Source organism: Bombus pyrosoma, linkage group LG9 (assembly GCF_014825855.1).
Source record: "Bombus pyrosoma isolate SC7728 linkage group LG9, ASM1482585v1, whole genome shotgun sequence".
NCBI classification, from domain to species: Eukaryota; Metazoa; Arthropoda; class Insecta; order Hymenoptera; family Apidae; genus Bombus; species Bombus pyrosoma.
Window position 1 is genome coordinate 12,282,929 of NC_057778.1, and position 24,633 is coordinate 12,307,561.

Here is a 24,633-nt window from a genome sequence, read left to right on the forward strand (position 1 = left end):
GATAATCGCCACCGATACGCGTTGAATATGTCACCGACGAGGTACGTAGTCAATAATTTCATAGACTGTGAAATGTAAACGCGCATTTCATAAAATTCCTTACCATCTAAACGTCTTATTTCGCGTTACCGACAAACGGCTAGATGATGCATTAATTATAAAAATCCTAAACTCGACGGAAAATATTAAGACAAAATACGTACATCGTCTTTACTTTATTTTCTTTTTTCTCTTCTTTTTTCCTTTTCTTCTTTTTCTCCTTTTTTCTTTTTTTTTTTCTTGTTTTCTTTTTCTGTTTCATCAACGAATAAGCTCGCGTGGAATTTACCAGAGGAACATTTGGTACATAGCTTGACTTTGGATTTACGCGTAAACGTTTAAACGCTTGTTTCTGCTTGTGTCGTCGGAACGAGTGACATTCCTGTGAAAATCACCGTGTGTACTGCCATGTGATTATCGTTTATTAGGTGCACGTGAGTTTTCTGTATTTAAAGTCTCCTTAGAATGTTTATAGTGTACATACAATGTTCCTACGAATCGGCTAGGGTGACTTTGTCTTTTGCCTATATCGCGTCCTGTGTTTACCTATAATTTCCACCGTTACGATCGATATTTTCCGGCCTTTATTTCTTTTTTACCGCTTCTAACGTATCACGGTGCACCGACCACTAGTTTACCAGCTTGTTTTCAATGAACGAATTTGGATGTTGGCGCGGCAAGCCCAAAGTATCGGGCAAAGTGTGTACCACAATATCGGGTATTGTTTAACGAGATCGGTGTAGTTATTAGAACATTTCCAAGAATCACAGCGCCAGGTTTCAATTTGAACAATTCTGTAAACTGACGATCGCCAGACGAAGCAAGAGGACAAGGAGAAATGGAATATCGTAAATGTTAATATACGCAGATACTGGTTGAAAAGAGTTCTTTTCCATCTGCGTTTCGCTCGATGAATGAAAAGTTGTGGAAAGGCGATCTCATCGTCGAATGTCACGCTTTAATTTCTCTTGGTTAGATGACTTTTCGTAAGTAACTGTTATTCCGTGCTATTACGTGTCGCGCGATAGTATTTTCAGTTATACAAGAACTTTGATTTGCAGACAACCGGCAATGATAAGTTTATCTCGTTGTTGCTATCGATCGTCGGTTTCGATCAAGCAAGGAAGAAGGAAAGAAAAATGACGAACGAGACAGACCACTGTCGCGATTAATGTATTTGAAATATGATACGCGACGCAGATAGTCCCATAGTTGCGGTCAACCGATAATACGATAATAACATAGGAGAAAAGTAAAATCGGCACAAAGGTAACGATACAATTTACAAATGATATATAAATGATAAATAAAAGGTTGGCGAGTAGATAACGCGTTGTCCGCGTTGACCGGCTATTAAGCCGCTGCGCTGGACCGGAGCAAGAGGAAACGGCTGTTAACTGGCCCGTGGCGACACGCGACGCACGACCCACGACGCGACGTATCGTCGAGGTGCAGAAGAGGCCGTGGGCGCGCGCGCGCGCTACCGCGTCTATCGACCAGATTCTCTCGTCTCTCCTCCTCTCGTTACCTCGCTGCCTATGGCCCCTGTATGTATTCCGCTAGGATCCCAGCCACGGCCACGGCAACGCCTCGTCGCTATCTCCAACGTGTTCCGGGAATTGGGGACTGACCGACGGTTCCCACGTGGCCACGTGGAGAACACGAGGAAAAGAAGACTGTTCGTTCTTCGATGACTCTGTTCCCGTTCCCGGACTACGTTTTACGATCATTTTCCATCTTCGAACTGGTCCAAACGCTTCTCGCCGCATTTCACCCAGCGTCTCGTCGTGTCAACGTCAAGTCCGGTCATCCAATTGTAAAATCGTTTGCACCGTCGTACCGGATCGTGCCTCCTAATCGTATATTACCGTTCCGATCACGCTGTTGCAAGATTCGCGAGCGATCACGGAGGTATTCGTCGGGCAGTCGCAAAGTGAACAGCCGCAATGACGTAACACGCGGCGATGGTGATGGTGATGGTTTATGGCGATTTTGGCATCCGACAGTTCCGTTTATGCGGTCCGGTAAATTCCTCGGCCTGTTCTCGAAAACAAGGAGATGCGAGTAAGGAGAGCGGCGGCGCGAGACCGGCGAGAAACTCGGCTCCCGAAACCACCACCCTCTCGTTAGAATGCATCGAGACGAAAACTTGGTTACACATTAAAGTGCACTGAATCGAACCTTCCTGACGAGTTGGACGAGGTCGAATCCAGGCGTTCGACGAGCCGTTCTTCAACTGTGTCAAATTGCAGGATCGACGAATTTTCCTCGCAGACCATCGCCAATCTCGTACAAACATCTCGTACAACATATTATATAACCATACTTGTATGGTTTCATTTTGGAGCCAAAAGTATCTTTAAAGGAGAAACGAGTAAGCCGAATTTACTGATTTTTCAGAATTTACAGAATTCTCGCAAGAAACAGCTATTTGAGTCCTTATATTCGCTTATAGAGGAAACACAGCCTTGTTAACGGCCTGGTACTTGTTCGAAATAGCCAGCGAACAAACCCCCTTTGCATCGACGCAAAGAGGACGAGTTTTTCAGGTGCAACCATCGTGCAGACGTATTTTCACACAGCTGCTTCCGAGCTTCCAAGATCATCGAATCGTTTGGCAAACGTTTCTCCATTTTTCTTACTGGCGAAAAATCGTGGCCGAACCAGCAAACCAAAGCAAAGTTTCATCGTGGAAATCGCGGAGATGCGATGAAATGGTGGAAGAAACCTGTTAAAGAGCTTAGTGAGATTTACTCAACGATGCCTGCACTTGGGATCGTTTCGATAGAGGCTGACGGTGAAAAAAGCGGCGGTAAAAGCAGGATCGAAAGAATCGATCGGTAAGTCCGATAATTTCACTTTAACGCAAAATTAAAAGCTAACGGTTCAAATTAGAATCGGAATTAATAATACGCGTAAAGTGCAGCGTAATTCTTCGTTCGCATTTCCCTTTCCCGTTCTCATTTCTTTCTCCTTATCTGTCCTGTACTTATGCTTTTCGTTCTTTTCTTTGTTACTTTCTTATCTCTGTTTAACATGCTATCGGGATAGCGCGATGTACAAAACATCGGCGATATTTTACGATAACGTGATTTTATATTTCGCCAGTCGGTGTGATTTCTTGCGTGATTGCGAACGTGGCAGTTCGACGGGAAGATCTAGTCGTAAATTACAGGCATCTGAATCTATATCAAAGACAACGATAGCGACCTCGAATAGTCCTCTTCACGATAAGATCTGGATATCGGATGATGCATGTACATGTTCCCGATATCTTTCAAACGTTCAAAGGTGATTAGCGAGGAAGGTTGCCCTGGCATGTGCGATCAATCTCAAAATAAGGTAAGTTACGAATATTATTAAGTTTAGACCGAGTTAAGTTAAGTTGCCGTTCCTTCGATCCGAACTCTATCAAACCTCGTGAATCCAACGATAAACATAAAGTTCGAATATAATAATGGCGTTATAACGGTGAAGAGGTATTTTTTAAATATTTGAAAAGAAATAAAGCGAACAAGATGTTGCTTTTAATAGTAATAGGACGAACGATTCGTTTGTCCTCTCTCGCAACTCGAGTAATCGGCGAGCTATTCGAATATACTTTTATAATATACAATACCACCAACCGATTACCCCATTTACAACATTTTTAACAAAATTTTCACTTTTACGTCGAGTCAACGGCAAATTTTTATCGATTCTCGTCTTTTAATAAACGTGTATGTTTTTCAATCGATAGATATGCCCTTCGTGAATATCGCGATTTTATAAAAGCGAAAGAGAGTGAACTCTTCACAACTTGGATTTAGAACAGAAGAACAGAAGACTACTAATCTTGTTTTTACCTTCGCAACACGCTCTCAGCCCAGTGAAAGTTTCAAATCTTCTCTTATATTTTCAACAAATTCTGTTGCCTTTAAATTCGAATGTTTAACGAAAATGTTTTAAGTTAAATATAATATTCGATTCTATCGATTGCTTTTCCTGTGAAATGTTTCTCATCTGAAAGTTATCGTTTATAGTTGGTTAAGTTAAATTTGAAAAAATTAAAGAATATTTCATTCTCATCATTGACAAGTAAATTGTACTTATCGCGTGTGTACATTTCCAGTTTGGTTCTTATTTTGCCTGTTTTTTATGTACTTTAGATTAAATTGTGTATTCAGATGAAAATTAATAACAAACCGCCAATTTCTCCGCTAAATTTGAATCACTTAATTACTTCTTCTTTCTTATTTACTCTTGTCGTTACATGTACCGCACGCATATCGGATAATATAGAAAGAGATATATATATATATATATATATACACGCACGATGTAAAGATATATATTCAGGTGCGAACATACGTCGACAAACGAGAAACGAGAAACGAGAAACGAGAAACGAAAAACTCGAATCACGAAAGCTTCGATTACTAAAAGTACCAACGTTTAAACATATAGAGTATTCGAACGAATGTGTTAATCTATAAATGCCAATTTTCTTGCTTTATTCGTCGAATTAGTTACTGGACGCAGAACTTTTAGTTTTCGATTTCTTTCCATTCTATATATATTCTCTATACTAATACTATTCCTAATATAACGAATCGTGTCCTTTCTTAAAGAAACAAACCAAAGAGAAATCATTCGAATAGAAAAATGTATAAGGACAACGTAATGAGATGCAAGCGAAATTTTCCGACAATAAGATATCAGCAAAATCATTTAAACTATAAAACCGGTGAACGTTAAGTATTATCAAAGTGGACGGAAATAATAAGATAGAGTATTGTATCGAATATTTAACAAAATATCCACGCTGTTTTATCTAATAATCTTTATTTTTAGGCACTGTTTCGTGGCGATAAGAAAGCGCTAAATGACGAGCCTAACACTTTTAATTTCGAGCTGCATAACAAAATATACAAAAGCCGATCGCGGTTACAAAAATGGTTAATAGGGCTGTTGATATTCCTATTTGTATCGTTAATCGTAATAAACACGTTCAACACGGAACAGTTTCGAGCGGCACGGTATGGAGCTATTATCAACGATACCTCGCAAGGTACACCTACATCTATCTTTTCTTTATAAAGGACTAAAGGACTAGGAGGACGTCCAAGCGAAGCCCGTTTAAACATCTCTTTGTCGTTGTTAATTAATTAATTAATTAATTAATTAAACGAACGATAAACGTACACTTTACTTTCAGACAATTACGTAGAACTCAAGTCTTTGTTCGCGTCCATAGCGAACTCCGGTTTCGTGGTCCGCAACAAAGGTTGTCGAATTCCAGCGATGGATCCTTTCGATTCAGCGATTACACGATTTATCGAGAAGGAAAAACCACTTATTTGCGAGCACGGAAGTCATTTACCGCTGGTCGATTCGAACGACACAGCGCTCTACATAAATCCAAATGCGATCGGCCACTTTTACAACAATTCAGGGGAAATAGATTGCTGTTGGCGGCCGTTCTGGCGAACGAAGGACGAAGATAACGTTGTTACGTCAGTAAGACTGATCATTCCTACTCTTACCGATCTCACTTTAGTGCGTTGTTCGAACCACGTTTTACATTTTTATACCAAAGTTTGCCGAAAACCGTGGCAGCATTAAATCTGTTATACGTATCTCTTTGTCTCTTTGTCGCTTTAGTCTCTTTCTTAATTTCAAGCGTAATATATTTATTTGATATTCGTAATTCGTATTTATAGGTACGGTAACGAGTGTTTCAAATTCGAAAACGCGACGGCCGTAAACACCGAGTTTGTGAAAGTGGAATGTTCGCGCAACAACGAGGTGATATACAAGGATTATCACGCGTTTGTACCACGTTTCCAATCGGTAGAGAGGAAATACGAGCGATCCAGACCGACCACTATGAAAACTGAACAGCTCAGCGTGTTAATAATCGGCCTTGACTCGATCTCACGACTAAATTTTCATCGTATGATGCCGAATACTGTCCACGCGTTGAAAGAACTTGGCGCGGTTGAATTCTTGGGTTACACTAAAGTGGCTGATAACACGTATCCGAATTTAGTGCCTGTCTTAAGCGGCTTGTCCGAGAAAGAACTGCACGATCTATGTTGGCAAACTAAAGATAAAACGTTCGACGACTGCCCATTCATTTGGAAAAATTTCAGCGCATCTGGTTATCGAACGGGTTTCGGCGAGGATGCCTGTGGCATGACGACCTTCAATTATCTGAAACGAGGCTTCCGAGTTCAACCGACTGACTATTATCTCAGACCATTCTGTATCGCATCCGAGAAGGATATCGGTAATACGCACAAATTAAACGCGAATCTCTGCGTGGGAACCAGAAAAACCTTTGAAAACTTACTGGACTACGCTAAGAAATTCGCCTCGCGATTTTACAGGGACCCATACTTCGCGATGATATGGCAAGCCAGCCTCACCCACGATTTCTTCAACTATCCGCAATTAGGTGACAATTCCTACTACAACCTCATCACCTATTTGTTCACGAAACGCTTGCTAAATCAAACAGCGTTGATAGTGATGAGCGACCATGGTATGAGATGGGGAAGCTTTCGGCAGACTTATCAAGGAAGAATGGAGGACAGCCTTCCGTTTGTGTTCGTGGTGATGCCTCGATGGTGGAAGGAAAAGTATCAAGTAGCTTGGGCGAATTTCCGAAGAAACACGCGCAGTCTAACGACAGCTTTCGACTTGCACGAGACCTTGATGGACATACTGCATTCGGAAAATCTGCGGGAACCGCGTCTTAAGGCCCGTATTCGAGCGATGCCGAAAGATAAGAGTTTGCCCCGTGGAATCAGCTGGTTTTTGCCGATTCCTGACTACAGGACATGCTCCATGGCGGGTATAGCTAGTCATTGGTGCATGTGTCATAACAGCTACGATGTTTCTACGGATGACGAAAGTCTTCGGGACAAGGCAGTCTTTTTGGTCTCGGAATTGAATAACATGTTGAACAAGTTCGTACAATGCGCCGTATTGAAACTGAAAGAGATTAAAACAGCGAAAGCGTGGAAGGGCGAGGGTGAGAAGAACCAACTGATCGATTACACGATCACGATTCAAACGGAACCTGGTGACGCGATATTCGAGGGTACGATACGGTACAGAAACGAGAGTAAGACTAACAAGTTGGTAGGATCGGTTAGCAGACTGAACGCGTACGGAAAACAAAGCGCCTGTGTCGATGAATTCAATATGAGGCTATACTGCTATTGTTTATAGCTTGATCAATCTGCTTCTTTTTATCATCCTTTTCTCTTCTTTCCTTCTTTCTTTCTATTCATTTTTCGAAAACTTTAACAGATTCGCTTTGACGAGCATAATCTTGAATGACTGTCGAATGAAATTAATTAGTACGGTAGCCAGTATACTGGTACAAAAAAAAAAAAGAAAAGAAAAAAAAAAGAAAAAAGAAAAAGTCACACTGTGATAAGATACTTGCTTTAAAGATGTGATTCACGGTAATTTCGTACTTAACAAATTAAGCGTCAACTAATAGTAGTAGTATCGTTTTTATTGTGTACGATAATAATAAATACGCACAGTGTAATATGTTAATACACGAATAAGTGATAAGTAAACGTAATTGGCGTGGTGCAGCGATATTATTGAATTTAAACCTGACCATATATACATGCGTTTAGTCTACTATGGGATACAAATGTACGTGTACAGACGTATGTATAAAAATGCAATTGCAGAGAGATACGATTCTTTTATGTTACAAAAATACATTTTCTTCTTATATCGAAGTAAATGACAGCAACTTTTAAATACGACGTTTGATTTGTTAAGCATACTTAAGCATTACTGTGAATAATTTTCAACTAAATTCAAAGAAAGACCTAATACGTGCTAGTATTTTAATTATTATTAGACGCGACTCGCAGACTTCCTGCTATTAAAATGCTTCGTTCGTATTTTTACAATAATATGCATTCGTCGAAAAACATTGATTACGTAAAATTACGGCTTTGCAATGGTCCTATTTTCCTGTAATTACCTAAAGATTTAACTAGCCTTCAACTCGAACAACTATCTTCTTATGATTGTATTTTCTGAAACCTTTGTCAGTAACATTTGTATATTGTATACGTATTTGTATTTTCCTAAATTCAGATAGAACAATGTAACTCGGATACTTACTTGTTATTTGTGTTTCACGTTTATGCTACAGATTTATATATCTATGCTATAAAAAAGGTATAAAATAATTTATTTATTATTTTGAGACAAGAGGAACAGAAAAGTCACATTATCGGTCTAACGATACCTGTCTTAAGATTTTGTCAAACCGGTTAATCATTCGCTTAAAGAGAAAATATTTACCATCAAACGCGTATGCGTATATATTTCGATAGGACCATGATATCGTTCAATGATTTTGGTTCAATGCAAATAACTTCTTTTACCTGTGCTAAAACGAGATGAAAGCAAGCTCGATTGTTCAATGATCGAATACGGAGTCGCATAGAATTAAAACCATCGGTTCGTAATAAAATGTTCGTTTGTGCACTAATTTTTAATACGATTGTAATACGAATCGGTGACATACTTGAGAGTTATAGTTATAGAAACTCAATTATAAATTAACAAAAACTACAGGCAATTACATAGGTAAGTACATTAGAATTACGTATAAAGATACAAAAATTATAATTTATTTATGGCCTCCTTTTTATGAGAGATTTTAAGGTTGCTGTGTACAAAGCAACAAAACGTTGCAACATACTGTGTTGTGTCTGACGAAAGAATTATACTTTAATTTTTGTAAATGAAGTGTACGCAAAGGTACTGAAATAAAACCTTTGTAAAATATAAACTAATGTACAATTTAATGTGAAACATTTTTAATAAGTATTTGAAACGCAAGTTAAATGATTGCACAATCCTTTAGAGTTATTGATGACGGATGGTGTTGTACATTTTATTGCGAATAATGTCAATAGAAAAATCGTAATACAATACTTTATTATTGGATACTAGGTCCGATATTTAAAAACATTTTCATCGAGTATCTCTCACTATTTAAATGCAAAATTTCTGTTCATGTAAAACACTCATACATCACCCGCGCGTGTTAAAGGGAAAATAACTTATTTTGTTAAATAAACTGCACAACCATTCCTGACATCCGCATAAGTAATTGGCGATAATATATATGACCAGTTTCTTATAATCAAAGAGGAAGTACGTGTACTTGCAATGGTTATTACGTTTGCTACATGTATCCATTTCGACTGACCTCATGGTTGGCTACCAAACCCGTTGGTATTCACATTTCAAGGAAGCGAAAGCACCACTTGGTATAGAAACACACTGAGTCAACACGCGCACCTCAGTTGTATGCACATTTTATACTGTCACTTTGTACATACGTTACACTTAAAGTTCTTAATTTCCCCTTATTCCATTATAAATTCGATTTACAGAATCTTGTTGTAGTAGATTTTTTATTTCTGCAAAAAGGATAAAGAAAGATTGAACAAACACAAACGATCGTGTTATACCTCACGAGCGTTATATGTTAAAGCAACTTACCTTCTTTTTGAGTATCCGTGAATTCTGTTTCAGGGAAAGCAACGTCAAACGTAATATATAAGGTGCCATGAAGATTGTTATTCTCGTAATTAGGCATTCCTTCTCCTTTTTTCCTAATACGAGCTCCCGGTTTGGTTACTTTATCCCTCTGAATAGCTACTTTGTGACCATCTAAATGTTCTATATCCATTTTAAAACCTATTAATGCATCCTGCATAGATATAGTAACGTTTGTATATAGATCGTCACCAATTCTTTCAAAAACTGGATGTGGTTGTGTTCGTATTTTTAAGATTAAATCTCCAGGTTCCCCATCCAAATGTGGTTCACCTTCTGCTATAAATTTAGTTTCTTGTCCATCTACCATGCCAGGTTCCACTTCAACCTCTAATACACGTTCTTCTGTAACAAATTTAACATTTGGACATTCTGAACAAACTGATTGTTGCATCATTTGAAATCTTCCATTTCCTAAATTGCGAGTAACCAATTCTTGTCTACAATTACACTTTCTTGTTCCTTTCGCTGCCTTCGTAACTGGCTTATTTCTTGTTATCTGAAAGATAAACGATTTTGTATGTCCCATTTACGTATCTTCTCGATTAACTATAAAATCTTACCTCTATAAAATTTCCACTATACAATTCTTCTAAAGTAACTACCAGGTCCATTACAATATTAGATCCTTTGGGTGTTTCTTGCTGCTGATGAGATTCTCCGCCAAAGTGGAAGCCGAAATCACCAAAGAAACTTGCAAATGGATCAGCATTATTCATCATACCATCCTTTTTCAAACATTCTTCTCCGCATCTGTCATACATTTCTCTCTTTTCATTATCTGACAGAACCTCGTAAGCTGCACCCAGATCTTGAAATTTCTGAGAGGCATTCGGATCATCCTTATTTTTGTCAGGATGTAATTCCTTTGCCAATTTTCTGTATGCCTTTTTTATCGCATGTTGGCTTGCTGTCGATGGTATGCCTAAAATGGCATAAAAATCTCTCCTGCGAAGATATATACATACATTAATTCCTATTTCTAATGTATCATATACTGTAAACACTTCAAATTAACAGCCTAAATTGTTAGATCATTCAACATCAATTATATGAATGTATTACTATACAAGATTGTAATATTTTTTTAGTAGAATTCTTAACGGAAGACATAAGTAATGAAGTCGATCTACAAACGTACTTTAAACTTTATTTATTCCTTTTCATATTAATAGCTTCCGTAGATGGTTTACAATGTAAAAGGTTATAAAGTTGTCATAAAGCAAATATCTTCGATATTCAAAATAATTAAATTTTATAAGCATAGACAAGGCTCTCCACTTACCCTGCCACAGTTAGAATTACACATATTATTAAATTTATTAATAAAGACCAAATCAATTTTATCGCTGCCATTCTAGCAGACGTTACAACAAACATCGGAGCTTAGGATCGTGGGTGCTCCTGATTGGTGGTTACTCCGAATTCAATTTATCCAACTTTGATCGACGATAAATGAGTTTTTAGGCGCGTACATATTCAACGAAAATGCTTGGATTTAACGTTTAGCAGTAAAAAAATGATTGGTTGAATTTGACACAGGTATAAGATTTTTTTTTATACTTCGGCACTATTTCTAAAAATATAAAACAAATTCCAATAAACTTAATCCTTTGACACTTAATTATATACTTTATTATTATAGATAAATCCTTGATTCCTACTTCTTAGATGAATATAATAAGTATCGGCATGCAACAGGTGAAATGTTGTGTAAAATTGTTTTAAAATTATTTTGCTTTACTACGACTGGCAGCACAAAGATTTCTAATATTTATCGCACCTCAATCTTATTTTAATGATTAATATTCGTAATTAATATTTAAATTATTAATATTCATCATAATTCTACTGAAAACCACACTTAACGATAAAAATCTACTCCCTCCCCTACAATATAGTAAAATGATCATGTGACAGATCATATTGGGTATCAAAGTGTCAGTAACAGTGTAGCAAAAGTAAAGTGTACTATACGGGTTTGTGGTATGTTGTTAAGCCAACTCTCGGTATTGTAATAAGGAAATCATTAGTTTAATCATGTCAATATGTAAATTCCCTCGAGTACTCTTGCATGAAAATTCAGTGAAAGGGATTCAGTCAAGAATCACATGACGAAAGCATTATTGACTAAAAACACTATCCTCTAAAATAAGATATCTCTAGGTTATGCATAGTTTATCTGTCAAACATCCTACAAAATGGAGAAACACATGCATTTATGGAGAGGTGTTGATAAGTTATCATACATTTTCGGTGACCAACCAAATGGCATAATTTGTAGACTGGTTACCATTAAAGATCACATTTTTGTAGCAACAACTACTAACAGTCTATACTATGGAGAGGTATCATTTTTGGAGAACAGTCCTCCGTCATTGGTTTTCAAAAGGGCTCAATTTGATGTGATCGATATAGCATCCAATTCGGATTATTTATTTATTGTAGATAATAATGGACATGTTTTGAAAGTAAATCCTCAGGATATGAGTGTAGCAGATACAATAATTCTAAAAGAGGAAGTTAAATGTTGTAGTCATGGGTAGGTTCCATAAAATCTTTATATATTTTTACATTATACTCAAATAATTCATACCATTACAGATATAAACAGGAAAATGAGATTGTCAAAGTGAAATCAATAGCTGTTAGTGATCAAGCAGCGTTATTTGTAACAGAAAACGGACAACTTTGGGCTAGTGGAAATCAATCTCAAATAGATATTAACAGTACAGAGCCTAAAAAGGTCAAGTTTTTCGAGGGTAGAACTGTGTCTGCTGTTGCATGTGGTTCAAACTTTAATGTAGTCGCAGTGAGAAAAACACCGAAAGCTTTAAAAGATGATACTGACAGCGAGAATGAATTAGAAGAAGAAGTTTTTGTTAATTCGTGTCCTCAGTGTCTCAACACCGTGCTGTTAAGTCCTACGAGTCTAACATCATCAGATACTTGCCCTACTGGACTTCATGTACAGCAATCTAGTGAAGACCACTCAACCAATTCTATTAGCGCTTTATCTGTTGCTAGTAAAGAGCAAGAGATTTCATTTGCCAAAAACAGTAAAAAGGAACAAATTTCTGAAGTGGTAGAAAATGGAGAACTGTGTGCCAATAATCCTATAGATTCTGAAAAAGAAGAGAAAAGGAATGTTATTTTTATAAATACAGAGGCTGCAAGGCAATTCTTAACCAGACAATTGTCGTGGGTTTCATCTTATGGAAATGTTAAAGAAGATATACCTTTAGATAACATTGAAAAACCGACTAGACTAATAAAACAGAATGTATCTAATGTAGCTAATTTAGTATATGAAGGAGTGAAAAACGTGGGTGGTAAAGTTGTTACATTATCCAGGCATATGAGTGGTAGTTCAGATATAAATGAGTTTAAAGATGATAGTAGCGAGCATTTGGAACTAGGAGAAGAATATCCAAAACCTGCTGCTACCAGTTTGGCACTCAGTTTACGCTGTGAAGAATTTCCTTGGTCATCAAGTACTGGTTCCTCTGAGCATGAATTGTCTCAACAAGGATTAAATGAAACAATCAGTACATTAACTCGTACTGGCAATAGTATTCTATCTACTGAACTTTGGACGTGGGGTGATATTCAATATGGACAATTAGGAACAGGAGATATTGTTAAACGCTCGCGACCTATTTTGGTGGCAAAACTCAGTAATACTGGACTTAGAAAGATTTCATGTGGTGCATTTCATATTCTTGCCCTAACTCTAGATGGAAGAGTTTTTGCTTGGGGCAGGAATAACCATAAACAAGTGACATTGGAATCGAATGTGTATCAGAGTGCACCTCGTTTACTTACTACGAAATTATTTCCAAACGAAAGAGCTAAAGACATGGCAGCTGGTAGTTTTCATAGCTTAGTTATGATGCATCATGGTTTATACTTTATTGGACAGTCAAGGTAAATAATTTAATTATGAAAAGTATCAATAAGAAATGAGAGTTCCATTTACTCACGAAAGCTGTCATGTGGTTTCAGTAAAACTGGTGAAATGTTCCAACTTGATATCGAGACAAGCAATAAGTGCAGTCCCCAACAAATTTTTAGCTCTGGTAACTACAGTTGCTGTTCTGTGATAAATGAACCTAAGATAAATGTCTCTGAGGATTTGATAAGTGAACAAATCTTCTTGGAAGAAATATTAATTGTTTACCAAAATCTAATTAGGCCATTCCAGAAAAGAGGAGGTGCCATGCAGGAATCAAATGTTTATGAAACATTATGTCGATGTTATACTGAGTTATTAAGTTTCAGTGTATTAAATGTTATTAGTTTATGGGATTATTTTAATCATATTGGTGAAGCATATGAAGTGACAATTGTAGCTAATGTTGAAGAATATATTACTGTATATAAATATTACTTAAATGCAGTGTGTGATATAATTTCTTTGAGTGGATTTACATATATTGCGAAAATAATTGAAATACCACAAGTAATAACAAACTTATTTATGGATAAATTAAAAGCTAATGAAACTAAAAAAGTTGCTGATGAAATTACAATTACTATGGCATTACAACATCCGCTACATAAATTGAATAGGTAAATATATCTAAATATGTATTATTATTTATTTCTTATCTATGCTTTGAATAACTTCCAGTTACATTTTCATTTACATATGCATTTATATTTTACATTTTATCTAGCAGATTTATAACCTAATTGTCTTAAGGTACATATCCACTTAAGAGTAGAACTATCGCGAGTTGCTGTCGAGAGTATTTCTCTCGTTGGCTACATTGAAAGCGATTATCTGAGTCACTATCAGATCAGATTCTGCTCCTCTTCCTCCGCTTCCGCTCTTATGCATTTCATCTTTTTGCCCACAACCTCCTAATCCCCTCGTCATTTCTTCTCTTCTTTCCTCCCAGTTATATTTAGACACGTAAGTGTAGTAGCTTTCATTACTTTTTAACTATTAAACATTGGCAAAATAATTATAAGAAAAGATTATTAGTATACAAGAGGCAATGAATTTTGCTGCCTCAAAAATAAAAATTATTCTTTATGTTATAAGGGATAGTTTAAGGAATTATATTCTTACATTATGTCAAACATATTTAAAAAATTAATATTGCTATAAACATCTTAAATATACTAGCGATCTACTATTTTCTTATTTATGATAACAGACATCATCTTTGTACAGATATAAGAATATGGTTTTAAATTTGATGAAATGTAATGGCGCAAGAATGGGTGTAGAACGATTACAAGAAGCTTTAATAAAGTGGGAACAAATATGTGATGATCAAGAGAAACAACAGAAGGAAGCTGAAGCAACTAAACTATTTTGGGAAAGTTCTGGAAAACTTGGGGAATTATTAAGATTTCCTGATAGAAGACTTATTAGAGAGTCACGAGCACATCCTTTATCAATACTTAATTCTGGAAGATTTTCTACACATTGGTTTGTTTTATTAACTGATATATTTATCCATGTTACTGGTACATCTCATATGGTACATCCACTTAAAACTCTATGGGTAGAACCTTTACCAGACTCTGAAATAGTACAAGTATGTTAAGCAAACCTCTTTGGAATTCAAATATAAATGTACGTTTACAAATGTGCAATTTTCGTATTTGTGTTTCTATGTTTTAGAATGCTATATCAGTAGTAGCTCCAGAGGACACATTTGTATTATATACTCCAACACCTTCTGAACGAAATGAATGGCTGTATGCTTTACAAAATGGCATAAAGTGTAGTCTACAAAGAGTTATTGGACATGTACCTCCAATAGTACGTTCTAGCTCATTCTCATTCACTAAGCACAGTGTTTTCAAAGATGCAAAATATACTGGTTCGTATGTCGTTAACAACAGTATTGTATCTCACGCGTTTTATATCATATTTCATATTTTGAAATTATAATACAAATGATGAATATTGTGTAGGTACATAAATATACATGTATGTATACGAAAAATACTATCTTTTATTTTGGTACATAGGACGCTGGTTAAGTGGTAAGCCGCATGGTTCTGGAAAATTAGAATGGTCTGATGGACGAAGATATGCAGGACAATTTCATAAAGGTATCATTCATGGTACTGGTAAAATGGAAATTCCATCACAAGGTGTATACGAAGGACAATGGAAAGATGGTCAACAGAATGGATATGGGACGATGAAGTCAGTTTTTAAATAACAATTTAAATTATAAGCGTAAATAAATAAAATATACAATATATAAGAAGGTAACGTAAAATATTCTAGATACAATAATGGAGACTTTTATGAAGGATATTTCAAAGACGGATTACCACATGGTCATGGTGTTAAAAAGGAAGGTCATTTTATGGCATCTGTAGCATCTGTTTATATTGGGGAATGGGCTGCAGGTGTTAAACAGGGATATGGAATTATGGACGACATTATGACAGGTACTTACAACAACGTAATTACAAATAGGAAAAGAAATCGTTGTTCTAGTAAAATTAAATCTTTATAAAGAAGTATTGTTTTATTGAACAGTATGTATATTATTTCAGGCGAGAAATACTTAGGATCATGGAGTAATGGTATGAAACATGGTTGTGGTTTAATAGTAACTTTAGATGGTATTTACTATGAAGGAGTTTTCATGCAAGACGTTTTAACGGTAAATAATAAAAAATAATTCAAAATTTGGTAAATATAAACCTAAAATGTCGAAATAAAATGCTTATGTTAAAAGGGTCATGGAGTCATGGTGTTTGAAGATGGTACTCATTACGAAGGTGAATTTAAATCAGCTGGTATTTTTTATGGTAAAGGTACTTTAACTTTTACTAGTGGTGACAGACTAGAAGGTAATATGAATGGTGCATGGAACGAAGGAGTAAAAGTTATTGCAACATTACATATGAATAAAGCTAGCGGAAATATACAAACTAATTCGAAACCGACGTAAGTAGTTTATTGTGAGCAATATTTATTTGAGCGTAATTCCAAGTTTATTTGTTTTTATTTAATACAGATCTTTTGGCAAATTATGTGTATCACCAGATCAAAAATGGAAAGCTATATTTAGGCAATGTTATCAACAACTTGGTGTACCTGAACCAGGTTCGAAAGCTATAGGTATAACTGATAAGTCTGCAGAGACGCAACGTGTTTGGCAAAATATTGCTAGTATAATAACTAAGTCGCATCAAAAAGCTTTACAACGAAAAAAACTTCTGACAATTACTGGTAGCGGTAAAGAGAAAAATAACGAAGTAATTGATGAGTTGGATAAAATTCCTTGTTTTGGGAGAGATAAACTTACAATTCAAAGTTATAGAGAGATTCATAAATACTTGATTAAAGCGTTTGATAGCTCACTTCACCCATTAGGAGCGCTTTTAACAGAAGTTGCTGCTGTATATACAGCTACGTATGGTGGTGTAAGAGTTCATCCTTTATTACTCAGTCATGCTGTGTCTGAACTTCGCAGTATCACATCAAGAATATATGAAATAGCTACTCTGTTATTTCCGGCGTTACCCCGAGGTGGTAAAGAATACGTATTGGAAACAGAAAATGAAGACGAAGAGTATGTTTTAATTAGTTTTCTATATAATTTATTATTTGTTTATTATAATTATGTTCCATTATTTTAACTTTGCACTTTGTTGTTAGTCAAGTTATAAGTGCTGCAGCAATACTTCATCCAATATTGTTACCTCGTGTGCATTCAGCACTTTTTGTACTGTATGCTTTACATAATAAGAAAGAAGATGATGCCTATTGGGAAAGATTAATGAAATGGAACAAGCAACCTGATATAACGCTAATGGCTTTTTTGGACATCGATCAGTGAGTAATATCGTTGAAAATACAAAAATGACAGTGACTTTATTAAATTTTAAATAATAATTTCAGAAAATTTTGGAAGAATACAAACGTAATGAATTTAAACGAAAACGGATTACCGTATCAAGGTGAACCGTACTTTAGCGAGGCAGTAGAAACATTACAACAATTGAAAACCACGTTTTCTCCGTTAGAAAAGTTATTAGTTGTTAGGAATACATTTGAACAAATGACACAAGTAAGCTAGCTTCTTCGCTGTATATTTTTATTTGTTTGTTTGTTAAATCTCAAATGATTTTTATAATAGGCAGTTCAAAAGCAATTGGGGACTACATATTTATGGACAATGGATGAATTATTTCCTGTGTTTTGTTTTGTTGTTGTCCGTGCCAGCGTATTACAATTGGGGAGTGAAATACATTTTATAGAAGATTTTATGGAGCCTTATTTACAAAATGGAGAACTTGGAATTATGTTCACTACCCTTAAGGTAGAATATTATATTCGCGAGAAACTCTATAGGAGATTTTAGAGCTTAAATAATATATATATATATATATATATCTTTCAGGCCTGCTACTACCAAATATTACAAGAAAAAATTAATGTGGGTGACTGAACATGACATAATAATTTTCATAAATAAATAGAATTATAAAATATAAAGCAAGTTTCAATGATAACTTATTATAATACATTGTTAATATAACAAATAAATAAAATATATGCACTCAACTCGATAAAAAGGTACCTCAAAATCTAACATTTAGTTGAAATGATATAATTTAATAAAATGTTAGACATCGTAAAATGAATTTTGTGCATTATGACTATTAAAAGTGATTAAACTTATTTATTATAATTAATGAAAATGGAAACTATAATATGTATGAAACAGATAGATTGTCAGGTCGTAATAATGTAAGTAGTAAAATTACATATCATGTTCTATAAAAGTATTAATGTACAGTGTATATACATTTAGAACGAATTTGAAGCTTTATTTATGTTAATTTTCTCGTTTCCAAAAAGGTAAATGTACAGTAAAAGTTTGTAGGAACAGCCATATACTTGAACATTTTGTTATAATTTTAAATATCACTGCATTTTAAGTTCAATTTTAATAAGCATTTATTAATTACTATTGTGTGAGATTGTTCAAAGCAAACTTAGAAATATATAAAGAATACTATGCTATACAAAATGATTTTTTGGTATTTCTACAAATAATATCAATACCAATATGATATAATTCTTTAATTCATCTAACTGCCATAAATATCACTTAATAACATTATAATGTAATAATTTTTCTTTATTCTGCTATATTATTGATGCAATGAACTGCATTTAAAAGGCATTAATTGAAAAATTAATGTCAAATGATATACCTGTGTTATATATTTCATAATAATAACAACATTGTGATATTTTGTGCAATATCGTGAACCTATACATGCCATAAAAATAGTAATATAATAACGATGATGATGATTAGAATTTTATGTTACATATTGAATATGCATTTTAAATGTTTTATGCCTACTATATATTTATATAGTTTATAAGTATCTGTATCAAATGAACAAAATTGTATGTTTAAAAATAGCAAATACATTTAATTCCATATCATAAATTACATATGTATTTTATAATTTTACCTCAGAATTTAAATACACAAACATAATTCATTTTACTATAATATAAATTTCCCAATTATTAGTTTTCCCAATACCAGTTATATTGGGTAATTTCTCAATTACCAGTTATTAAGAGACAATTCTGTTGCTTTCTTTTACTAAATTTTATTCATTATTTCATAGCCCTATTTTGTATCGGGTTTCCCTTTTTTCTTTAAATTCTGATTTAATCAAGTTACCACTTTGTACATTAAATGTTTGCAATTTTTGTATAAATATGGAACGTAACTATGAAATAGAATATTTCATTCTGTAAAATTTTTAAATCGACTCTTGTTTCACCAGGTACGTATATAAGTACGTATGTATGCAAGTACTGTTATAACTATAGATGATTCCAATTATTTATTTAGGAGTTTTCCAAAAACCTAGAAAATGTGATAGAGACAAAGAGCCCATAATAAAAATCTAAATATTTAGTGAAAAGTTCTGATATTAATCACCCGAGAATTTACCGTTTGTCGTTAAAACAATGCATGAAAATTTTTACATATCTTTTAATTGCCACATAGTTGATAAAATTTTGCATACATGCAAGTCAGGCAATTTAAATCATACAAATAATAAAAAGTGTTTTAAAAGATAAAATGTTTGCCCGTGAAATCTGGTTGTTTTCTTCCTACATACTAAATACATTTTTCTTAGTTACATATTTTAATATATATCTAGATATGTGTATTTTCTTGGAATAATTCTTTAAATTCGATTCATATAAATTTTTTTGTAAATATATATAATCCCTTTAGCATATTTAATCAGAACTTTTAAAAATCATTTGTAACGCGTTGGTTTAACCAGCAGCATGATCACAAATCGCGAAGTAACTTAACGTCTAACGATTGATATGTCGTTATCGTTACTCTCTTACTTTAACGAAAACTGTTACGCTTAGAAATACATACTATATTGACGTAATTACGTTTATGTTATAGATATTCATTATAGATATGGAAGTAGTTAGAAATGTATGGAAAAATCCTGTTTTGTTGTATAAAACCGTCTTACGGGCATCATTTAGAAATAGGTATTTATGTACATGACAAATGTTTAGTATAACCTGAATCTTATTTTATACTTTATGATATAACATGTATTAATATCGGGCCATAAAATATATATTTTATTGTGATATTCTTTTTCTTATTATACTTTAATAGCCTTTATCATAATATAAGTATAAAATCTTAATTTGATGTTGCATCTAAATATCATAGACATTAGTCTATAAATGTTTTATAACTTTATTTTTATCAATTGCTACATTAACAGATTTGGTATATTTGCAACTTTTATATAGAAATTATTTGTCTTTATATAATCTATTCCTTTTGAAGATACGTTAATATATTCTTTTTGGATTATACGCTAGGAAACTATAAAAACTGTCAAGACTTGTTATATATTCCTTTTGTTCGTTAGATATAATGAAATATATTTTTTTTAATAAATCTCCTTATTTTGTCATGGATAAGAAAAAATGTAAAAAATATTCTGTAATAATGAATTAAATAATGATTTTTTAGCACGTTCACATAAATGTAATTCTTAATAAATTGCAGAAGGTATGTATAAATAATTAGTGAAGGTAATATCAACATAAAATTATTTCATTGCAGTAGCAGTTCAGCATCAAAAGTAACAAAAAAGGAGAATGTTTCTATGCGAGACAGCGATTTACAATTATCAAGTATAGACACAGATATAACTGCGCAAAATGATGTAACATTTAATGCTCTTGTTTCAACAGAAGAGTTATTAGCACAAATAGGGTTGGCAAGGGAGTTTGCAACAGATAGTAAAGTTGAACATCCTTATGTTGATAAATTAAAGAGGGTGCAAATGATTCTGTTTGATTTGAGTCACGCTATATCAAAACCCATACCTGGAAAAGCTAAAGCATTTGAAAGTAAACATATTAATGATTTGGACGAATGGATAGCAGAATATGCCAATCAACTACCTCCCCAGGAAACATATATCATTCCGGTAAAAAGAACATTTCCATCTTACAATTTCTGTTAAATATCTTACATTTCATTTTATATTCTAATAGGGTGGTGGTAAAGCTTGTTCTATGCTACATTCAGCAAAAGCGATATGCAAACGTGTAGAACGAAATGTTGCATTTTTGGTTCAACATGGCTTATTAAATAAGGAAGCACAAATATATTTAAACAAATTACAAAACTTTCTATTAACAACCTCACGAATTGCAGCAAAGTGTGATCAACGTACAGAAAATATATATATTCCTAGAGTAGAGGTTGAAAAAAATGAGGATAACTGAATCAAGCAAAAATCTTGTAGACTATTTCCTACTGCTTTTATTATAAAAAATAACATAAATAACCGAATACTTTACACAAATATTTCGCAATAATATTATTTTTAAATATGTTTTTAAAGTAGGCACGTTGTAAATATTCTATAATTAGAAATTATAAATGTCAGTTACTGACTATATTGTATTACTATATTATTAAATGTACATAGTAATTGATTAATATATTAAAGTAGTTGATATATAAAGATTTAAAAAAGAAAATGTTAAAAGTACAGTATAGTCTTAAAATATTATACAAAGATATTTTGATGTATCGTCACGTAAAGTGGTCATGATTCATAGAATGTTTTGTTAATTCTAAATAATTATATACGATTTCATTAAAATACATCTGTCTATTTAATTAACAAAAATAAAGTAGATCTTTAAAATTATATTATATATACATTAATAGATTGCTGAATAGAAATTTATTATTTTGCAGCAAATTTTTGTTGCTATACACACACACACACACACATATATATATACATATGTATATATATATATATGTATATAGTAGAAAAATATTTATAGAAAAAAGTATTGTAAATAAATGTACAGTTCCAAATTTAAATATGAAAATAAATTATATATATACAATATATATATATATATAAGGTTAAAGATGATAACAACATTCGATAAAATTAATTATTTATTCCAAAACTTCATCCCCCTCAACAATTTCTTTTAAATTAAGTAATTCCAATAATCCGGAACCTTTAGTTTCGGATGTTACTAATTCATTTATCTCTCTATAATGTCCAGGATCAATTAAACAAATCAAATTTAACGTTCCGTTATCCCATTCTTCTGTCTCTAATTTTGTTATTGACTTTACTATTTTATCTCTTATCTTTTTAGCCTCCTTACCTGAGGCTAAAACTCTGAGTCTCATTTGAGCTCGTTCTAATGGCATTATAGTCTGTAATTGAGGAATTACATCCAAAGCCTGCTGTTTTGCGTTTCGGTTTGGCTTTACTGAAAAATGTATATCCTTCATGGCTTTTTCTATCATAGTTACTGTATATGGACGTTTAGTTTCTGGATTTATACATTTGTTAGCAACAGTTGTAGCAATATCTTTAAACATAGAATCTAAAGCCAAATGCCGTTCTTTGTCAGAAACCTGAAGTTCTCCCTTTGTGAGAATCTCTTTACAAATTTCTGTCTGATCGTCCATACCAAAAGCTTTTACAAGATCTTCCTTCTTTGCTACTTGACCTTTTGAAACGTTTATAAATACTGTATGTGTTTGTAAAACTTCATCGATATCTTTCTCTCTGAAATGCAATTTTGTTATTACGATTGATAGAAAATTTAATATGTATTGTGTACATGAAAAGGGAGTAAGATATGTTATAAGGACAAAGTACGCATAGGTTAGATGACAAGAACGTACAATACGAACAATGTAACGTATGTTTTAGATTTGATCGTCTGACAAAGACTTACAGTTTATTTCTCCATGAGATAACCTTGTTCCTATAACAAGCAATTTCAAATCGCTTTCCTGCTTTCTTCATACGAACGACGGCAACGTTGGTTAATCTTATTTGATTTGTTGGTGTAAAAATTTTCGACATCTTTGAACAAATATAAATATAATACTGTCTTTTGGTTTAAGAAATATAATATACGCAATTTTTATTTTACGTGTAATGCGTTCTTCATGTATTATTGTATATATATCGTATAAACGTTTCCAATGCGGTTTCGATCTCTCGATTTATAATCGAATCACTGACATATTCAATATTCAACTCCCTTTCTAATATCGATAAACTTTTGAAACATCTTAAACGTATGAGTTTACGCTACACATAGGCAAATCAGTTCATAATTAATTTTATGAAAATAACAGAACAAGCGAGCGCGACGATAACAATTTTTTGTAAAATTTTATACGAAATCTTCGATATCTTACAAAAATATGTCGATTATATATTATATATATTATATGTATAGAAATATCTTTTCTCAAATATAATTATAGCCATAAATAAATGTAAACGTAGCAAATATAAATTTGTCATTAGTTACAAGAAATGTTATAGAAAGTATGGAAAATAAAGAATTCTATAAATATACTTTGTTTTATAACCTTTAAGAGAGTAATATTCAAATGAAGTATAAATTAATTCAGAATTATATGATTACAAGAAAGATTTGAAAAGACGATCATTCGATGTTTTATAATTTATAATTACATGCTTATACTGTATATGCTAAAAATAAGTAACATCATTCAATGCAATCAGATTCTTAGGAAGGTACGGATTTCGGTTTATTTATAATTTTAATTTTATAATTTCGAGGTAAGTTTATTATACTTTATACTTAAAGAAATGAAAATTTGTAGTCCATGACTATGACGTCATTGTATGATAAGGAAAATCGCGGGTGTGCGCACGCCGTGGCTAGACGCATGCGTAGACTGGCCGCTACGTTAGACCGTATCGAATATGGCTGCCGCGAGCGTGATGCCGTTAGAAGTGCGTGAAAAATGATCGTTTTTCCGTGGTTCAAACGATCCGACCGTTTTTACGTGTGTGCATAGTGACAGTGAGTGTTGTCTCCAACATCTCAACAACGTGGCAGGTCCTTATCATGGCGTTGGTCACCGTGCAACGGTCTCCAAGTATATCCAATTCCCCGCAGAGTTCGGTAAGTTTTCTTGCTTCTGTGCGTCTTTGTCGATAGCTGTTGTCAATTTTTACTGGGAATGCATTGTTTTGAAATTTACCATTATCGCTGTTCGAAATACCGTGTTCCACATACATTAGAGATCGTTCGGGTCTGTTCGAACGGCCTTTCCTTATTTGGCGTATTGATAGCCAATTGAAAAAGGGAATTGTGAAAATTCCATGTTCTCTGCTCGATATACGTAGTGACGGTAAGCGAGGGAAGCTTATGGCCATAGATAAACTATGTCTGCGGTAAACAAAGAGTTGTTTTGACGTTTCCCTCCCGCGACCAAAGACTACAACGCAACACCGCACGAGTACGTCGTTAATCGTCACTTATCTAATTCGCTAGAGTCACACATGTTTGTATCATAGACTATGGTTCCTGGAAATCTATATCAATTAATTGTACAAAATGACTCGTTTCATGCGTGACTTACTATCGTACCTGGTATCTTGCTATCTTTTTCA

General features: G+C 33.8%; 6 protein-coding genes across 11 annotated transcripts in view; 4 read left to right on the top strand and 2 right to left on the bottom strand.

The window, feature by feature from the left end:
- Positions 1–467: 467 nt before the first annotated feature.
- LOC122570495 lies at positions 468–8,857 on the top strand. Of its 4 annotated transcripts, XM_043732871.1 has the most exons (8): positions 472–1,025; positions 1,101–2,413; positions 2,495–2,879; positions 3,148–3,381; positions 4,650–4,810; positions 4,873–5,089; positions 5,237–5,534; positions 5,742–8,857. In XM_043732871.1, the coding sequence occupies exons 7-8, from the start codon at positions 5,323–5,325 to the stop codon at positions 7,255–7,257; spliced, it is 1,728 nt and encodes a 575-aa protein (XP_043588806.1). In that variant the 5' UTR covers positions 472–1,025; positions 1,101–2,413; positions 2,495–2,879; positions 3,148–3,381; positions 4,650–4,810; positions 4,873–5,089; positions 5,237–5,322; the 3' UTR covers positions 7,258–8,857. The 4 variants fall into 4 exon arrangements, with proteins under 4 accessions (XP_043588803.1, XP_043588804.1, XP_043588806.1 ...); XM_043732868.1 differs by lacking the exon at positions 4,650–4,810 and having other exon boundaries at positions 468–1,025; XM_043732870.1 differs by having other exon boundaries at positions 4,650–5,089.
- LOC122570496 (dnaJ homolog shv) lies at positions 8,675–11,078 on the bottom strand. The gene is made up of 4 exons (XM_043732872.1): positions 10,919–11,078; positions 10,197–10,581; positions 9,577–10,132; positions 8,675–9,494 (listed from the first exon to the last, which is right to left on the bottom strand). The coding sequence occupies exons 1-4, from the start codon at positions 11,011–11,013 to the stop codon at positions 9,430–9,432; spliced, it is 1,101 nt and encodes a 366-aa protein (XP_043588807.1). The 5' UTR covers positions 11,014–11,078; the 3' UTR covers positions 8,675–9,429.
- A 451-nt stretch (positions 11,079–11,529) lies between these two features.
- On the top strand, positions 11,530–19,088 carry LOC122570494 (alsin). The gene is made up of 14 exons (XM_043732866.1): positions 11,530–12,175; positions 12,238–13,560; positions 13,639–14,205; positions 14,816–15,185; positions 15,272–15,473; positions 15,625–15,805; positions 15,890–16,056; positions 16,165–16,274; positions 16,350–16,561; positions 16,632–17,189; positions 17,276–17,452; positions 17,519–17,687; positions 17,757–17,939; positions 18,021–19,088. The coding sequence occupies exons 1-14, from the start codon at positions 11,835–11,837 to the stop codon at positions 18,066–18,068; spliced, it is 4,608 nt and encodes a 1,535-aa protein (XP_043588801.1). The 5' UTR covers positions 11,530–11,834; the 3' UTR covers positions 18,069–19,088.
- Positions 19,089–19,942: 854 nt separating this feature from the next.
- Positions 19,943–21,846, top strand: LOC122570497 (corrinoid adenosyltransferase-like). Of its 3 annotated transcripts, none has more exons than XM_043732873.1 (4): positions 19,943–20,173; positions 20,709–20,711; positions 20,766–21,135; positions 21,203–21,846. In XM_043732873.1, exons 1-4 carry the CDS (start codon positions 20,097–20,099, stop codon positions 21,434–21,436), a joined length of 684 nt encoding a protein of 227 aa, XP_043588808.1. In that variant the 5' UTR covers positions 19,943–20,096; the 3' UTR covers positions 21,437–21,846. The 3 variants fall into 3 exon arrangements, with proteins under 3 accessions (XP_043588808.1, XP_043588809.1, XP_043588810.1); XM_043732875.1 differs by having other exon boundaries at positions 20,037–20,173; positions 20,673–20,711; XM_043732874.1 differs by lacking the exon at positions 20,709–20,711.
- A 266-nt stretch (positions 21,847–22,112) lies between these two features.
- Positions 22,113–23,291, bottom strand: LOC122570480 (ribosome maturation protein SBDS). The gene is made up of 2 exons (XM_043732848.1): positions 22,931–23,291; positions 22,113–22,758 (listed from the first exon to the last, which is right to left on the bottom strand). The coding sequence occupies exons 1-2, from the start codon at positions 23,059–23,061 to the stop codon at positions 22,131–22,133; spliced, it is 759 nt and encodes a 252-aa protein (XP_043588783.1). The 5' UTR covers positions 23,062–23,291; the 3' UTR covers positions 22,113–22,130.
- Positions 23,292–23,910: 619 nt separating this feature from the next.
- LOC122570479 (protein phosphatase Slingshot homolog 3) overlaps positions 23,911–24,633 on the top strand; it is a 72,531-nt gene continuing 71,808 nt past the window's right edge. Inside the window, exon 1 of the mRNA XM_043732843.1 lies at positions 23,911–24,142. Coding sequence (XP_043588778.1) covers positions 24,086–24,142 — 57 coding nt within the window. The 5' untranslated portion in view covers positions 23,911–24,085. The remainder of the gene's footprint in view (positions 24,143–24,633) is intronic.

Excerpts from the sequence above, each read along its gene's own strand:
- LOC122570494 (XM_043732866.1), top strand. The coding sequence starts at position 11,835 with ATGGAGAAACACATGCATTTATGGAGAGGTGTTGATAAGTTATCATAC. Across the intron at positions 16,057-16,164 it reads TATGGACGACATTATGACAG|GCGAGAAATACTTAGGATCA; the intron begins GTACTTACAACA and ends ATATTATTTCAG. Across the intron at positions 17,688-17,756 it reads CATTTGAACAAATGACACAA|GCAGTTCAAAAGCAATTGGG; the intron begins GTAAGCTAGCTT and ends TTTTTATAATAG.
- LOC122570495 (XM_043732869.1), top strand. The coding sequence starts at position 3,295 with ATGTACATGTTCCCGATATCTTTCAAACGTTCAAAGGTGATTAGCGAG. Across the intron at positions 3,382-4,872 it reads GCGATCAATCTCAAAATAAG|GCACTGTTTCGTGGCGATAA; the intron begins GTAAGTTACGAA and ends CTTTATTTTTAG. Across the intron at positions 5,535-5,741 it reads GACGAAGATAACGTTGTTAC|GTACGGTAACGAGTGTTTCA; the intron begins GTCAGTAAGACT and ends TCGTATTTATAG.
- LOC122570497 (XM_043732873.1), top strand. The coding sequence starts at position 20,097 with ATGGAAGTAGTTAGAAATGTATGGAAAAATCCTGTTTTGTTGTATAAA. Across the intron at positions 21,136-21,202 it reads AGGAAACATATATCATTCCG|GGTGGTGGTAAAGCTTGTTC; the intron begins GTAAAAAGAACA and ends ATATTCTAATAG.
- LOC122570496 (XM_043732872.1), bottom strand. The coding sequence starts at position 11,013 with ATGTTTGTTGTAACGTCTGCTAGAATGGCAGCGATAAAATTGATTTGG. Across the intron at positions 10,133-10,196 it reads ATAGTGGAAATTTTATAGAG|ATAACAAGAAATAAGCCAGT; the intron begins GTAAGATTTTAT and ends TTTATCTTTCAG. Across the intron at positions 9,495-9,576 it reads CACGGATACTCAAAAAGAAG|AAATAAAAAATCTACTACAA; the intron begins GTAAGTTGCTTT and ends TCCTTTTTGCAG.
- LOC122570480 (XM_043732848.1), bottom strand. The coding sequence starts at position 23,061 with ATGTCGAAAATTTTTACACCAACAAATCAAATAAGATTAACCAACGTT. Across the intron at positions 22,759-22,930 it reads ATCTCATGGAGAAATAAACT|AGAGAAAGATATCGATGAAG; the intron begins GTAAGTCTTTGT and ends ATTGCATTTCAG.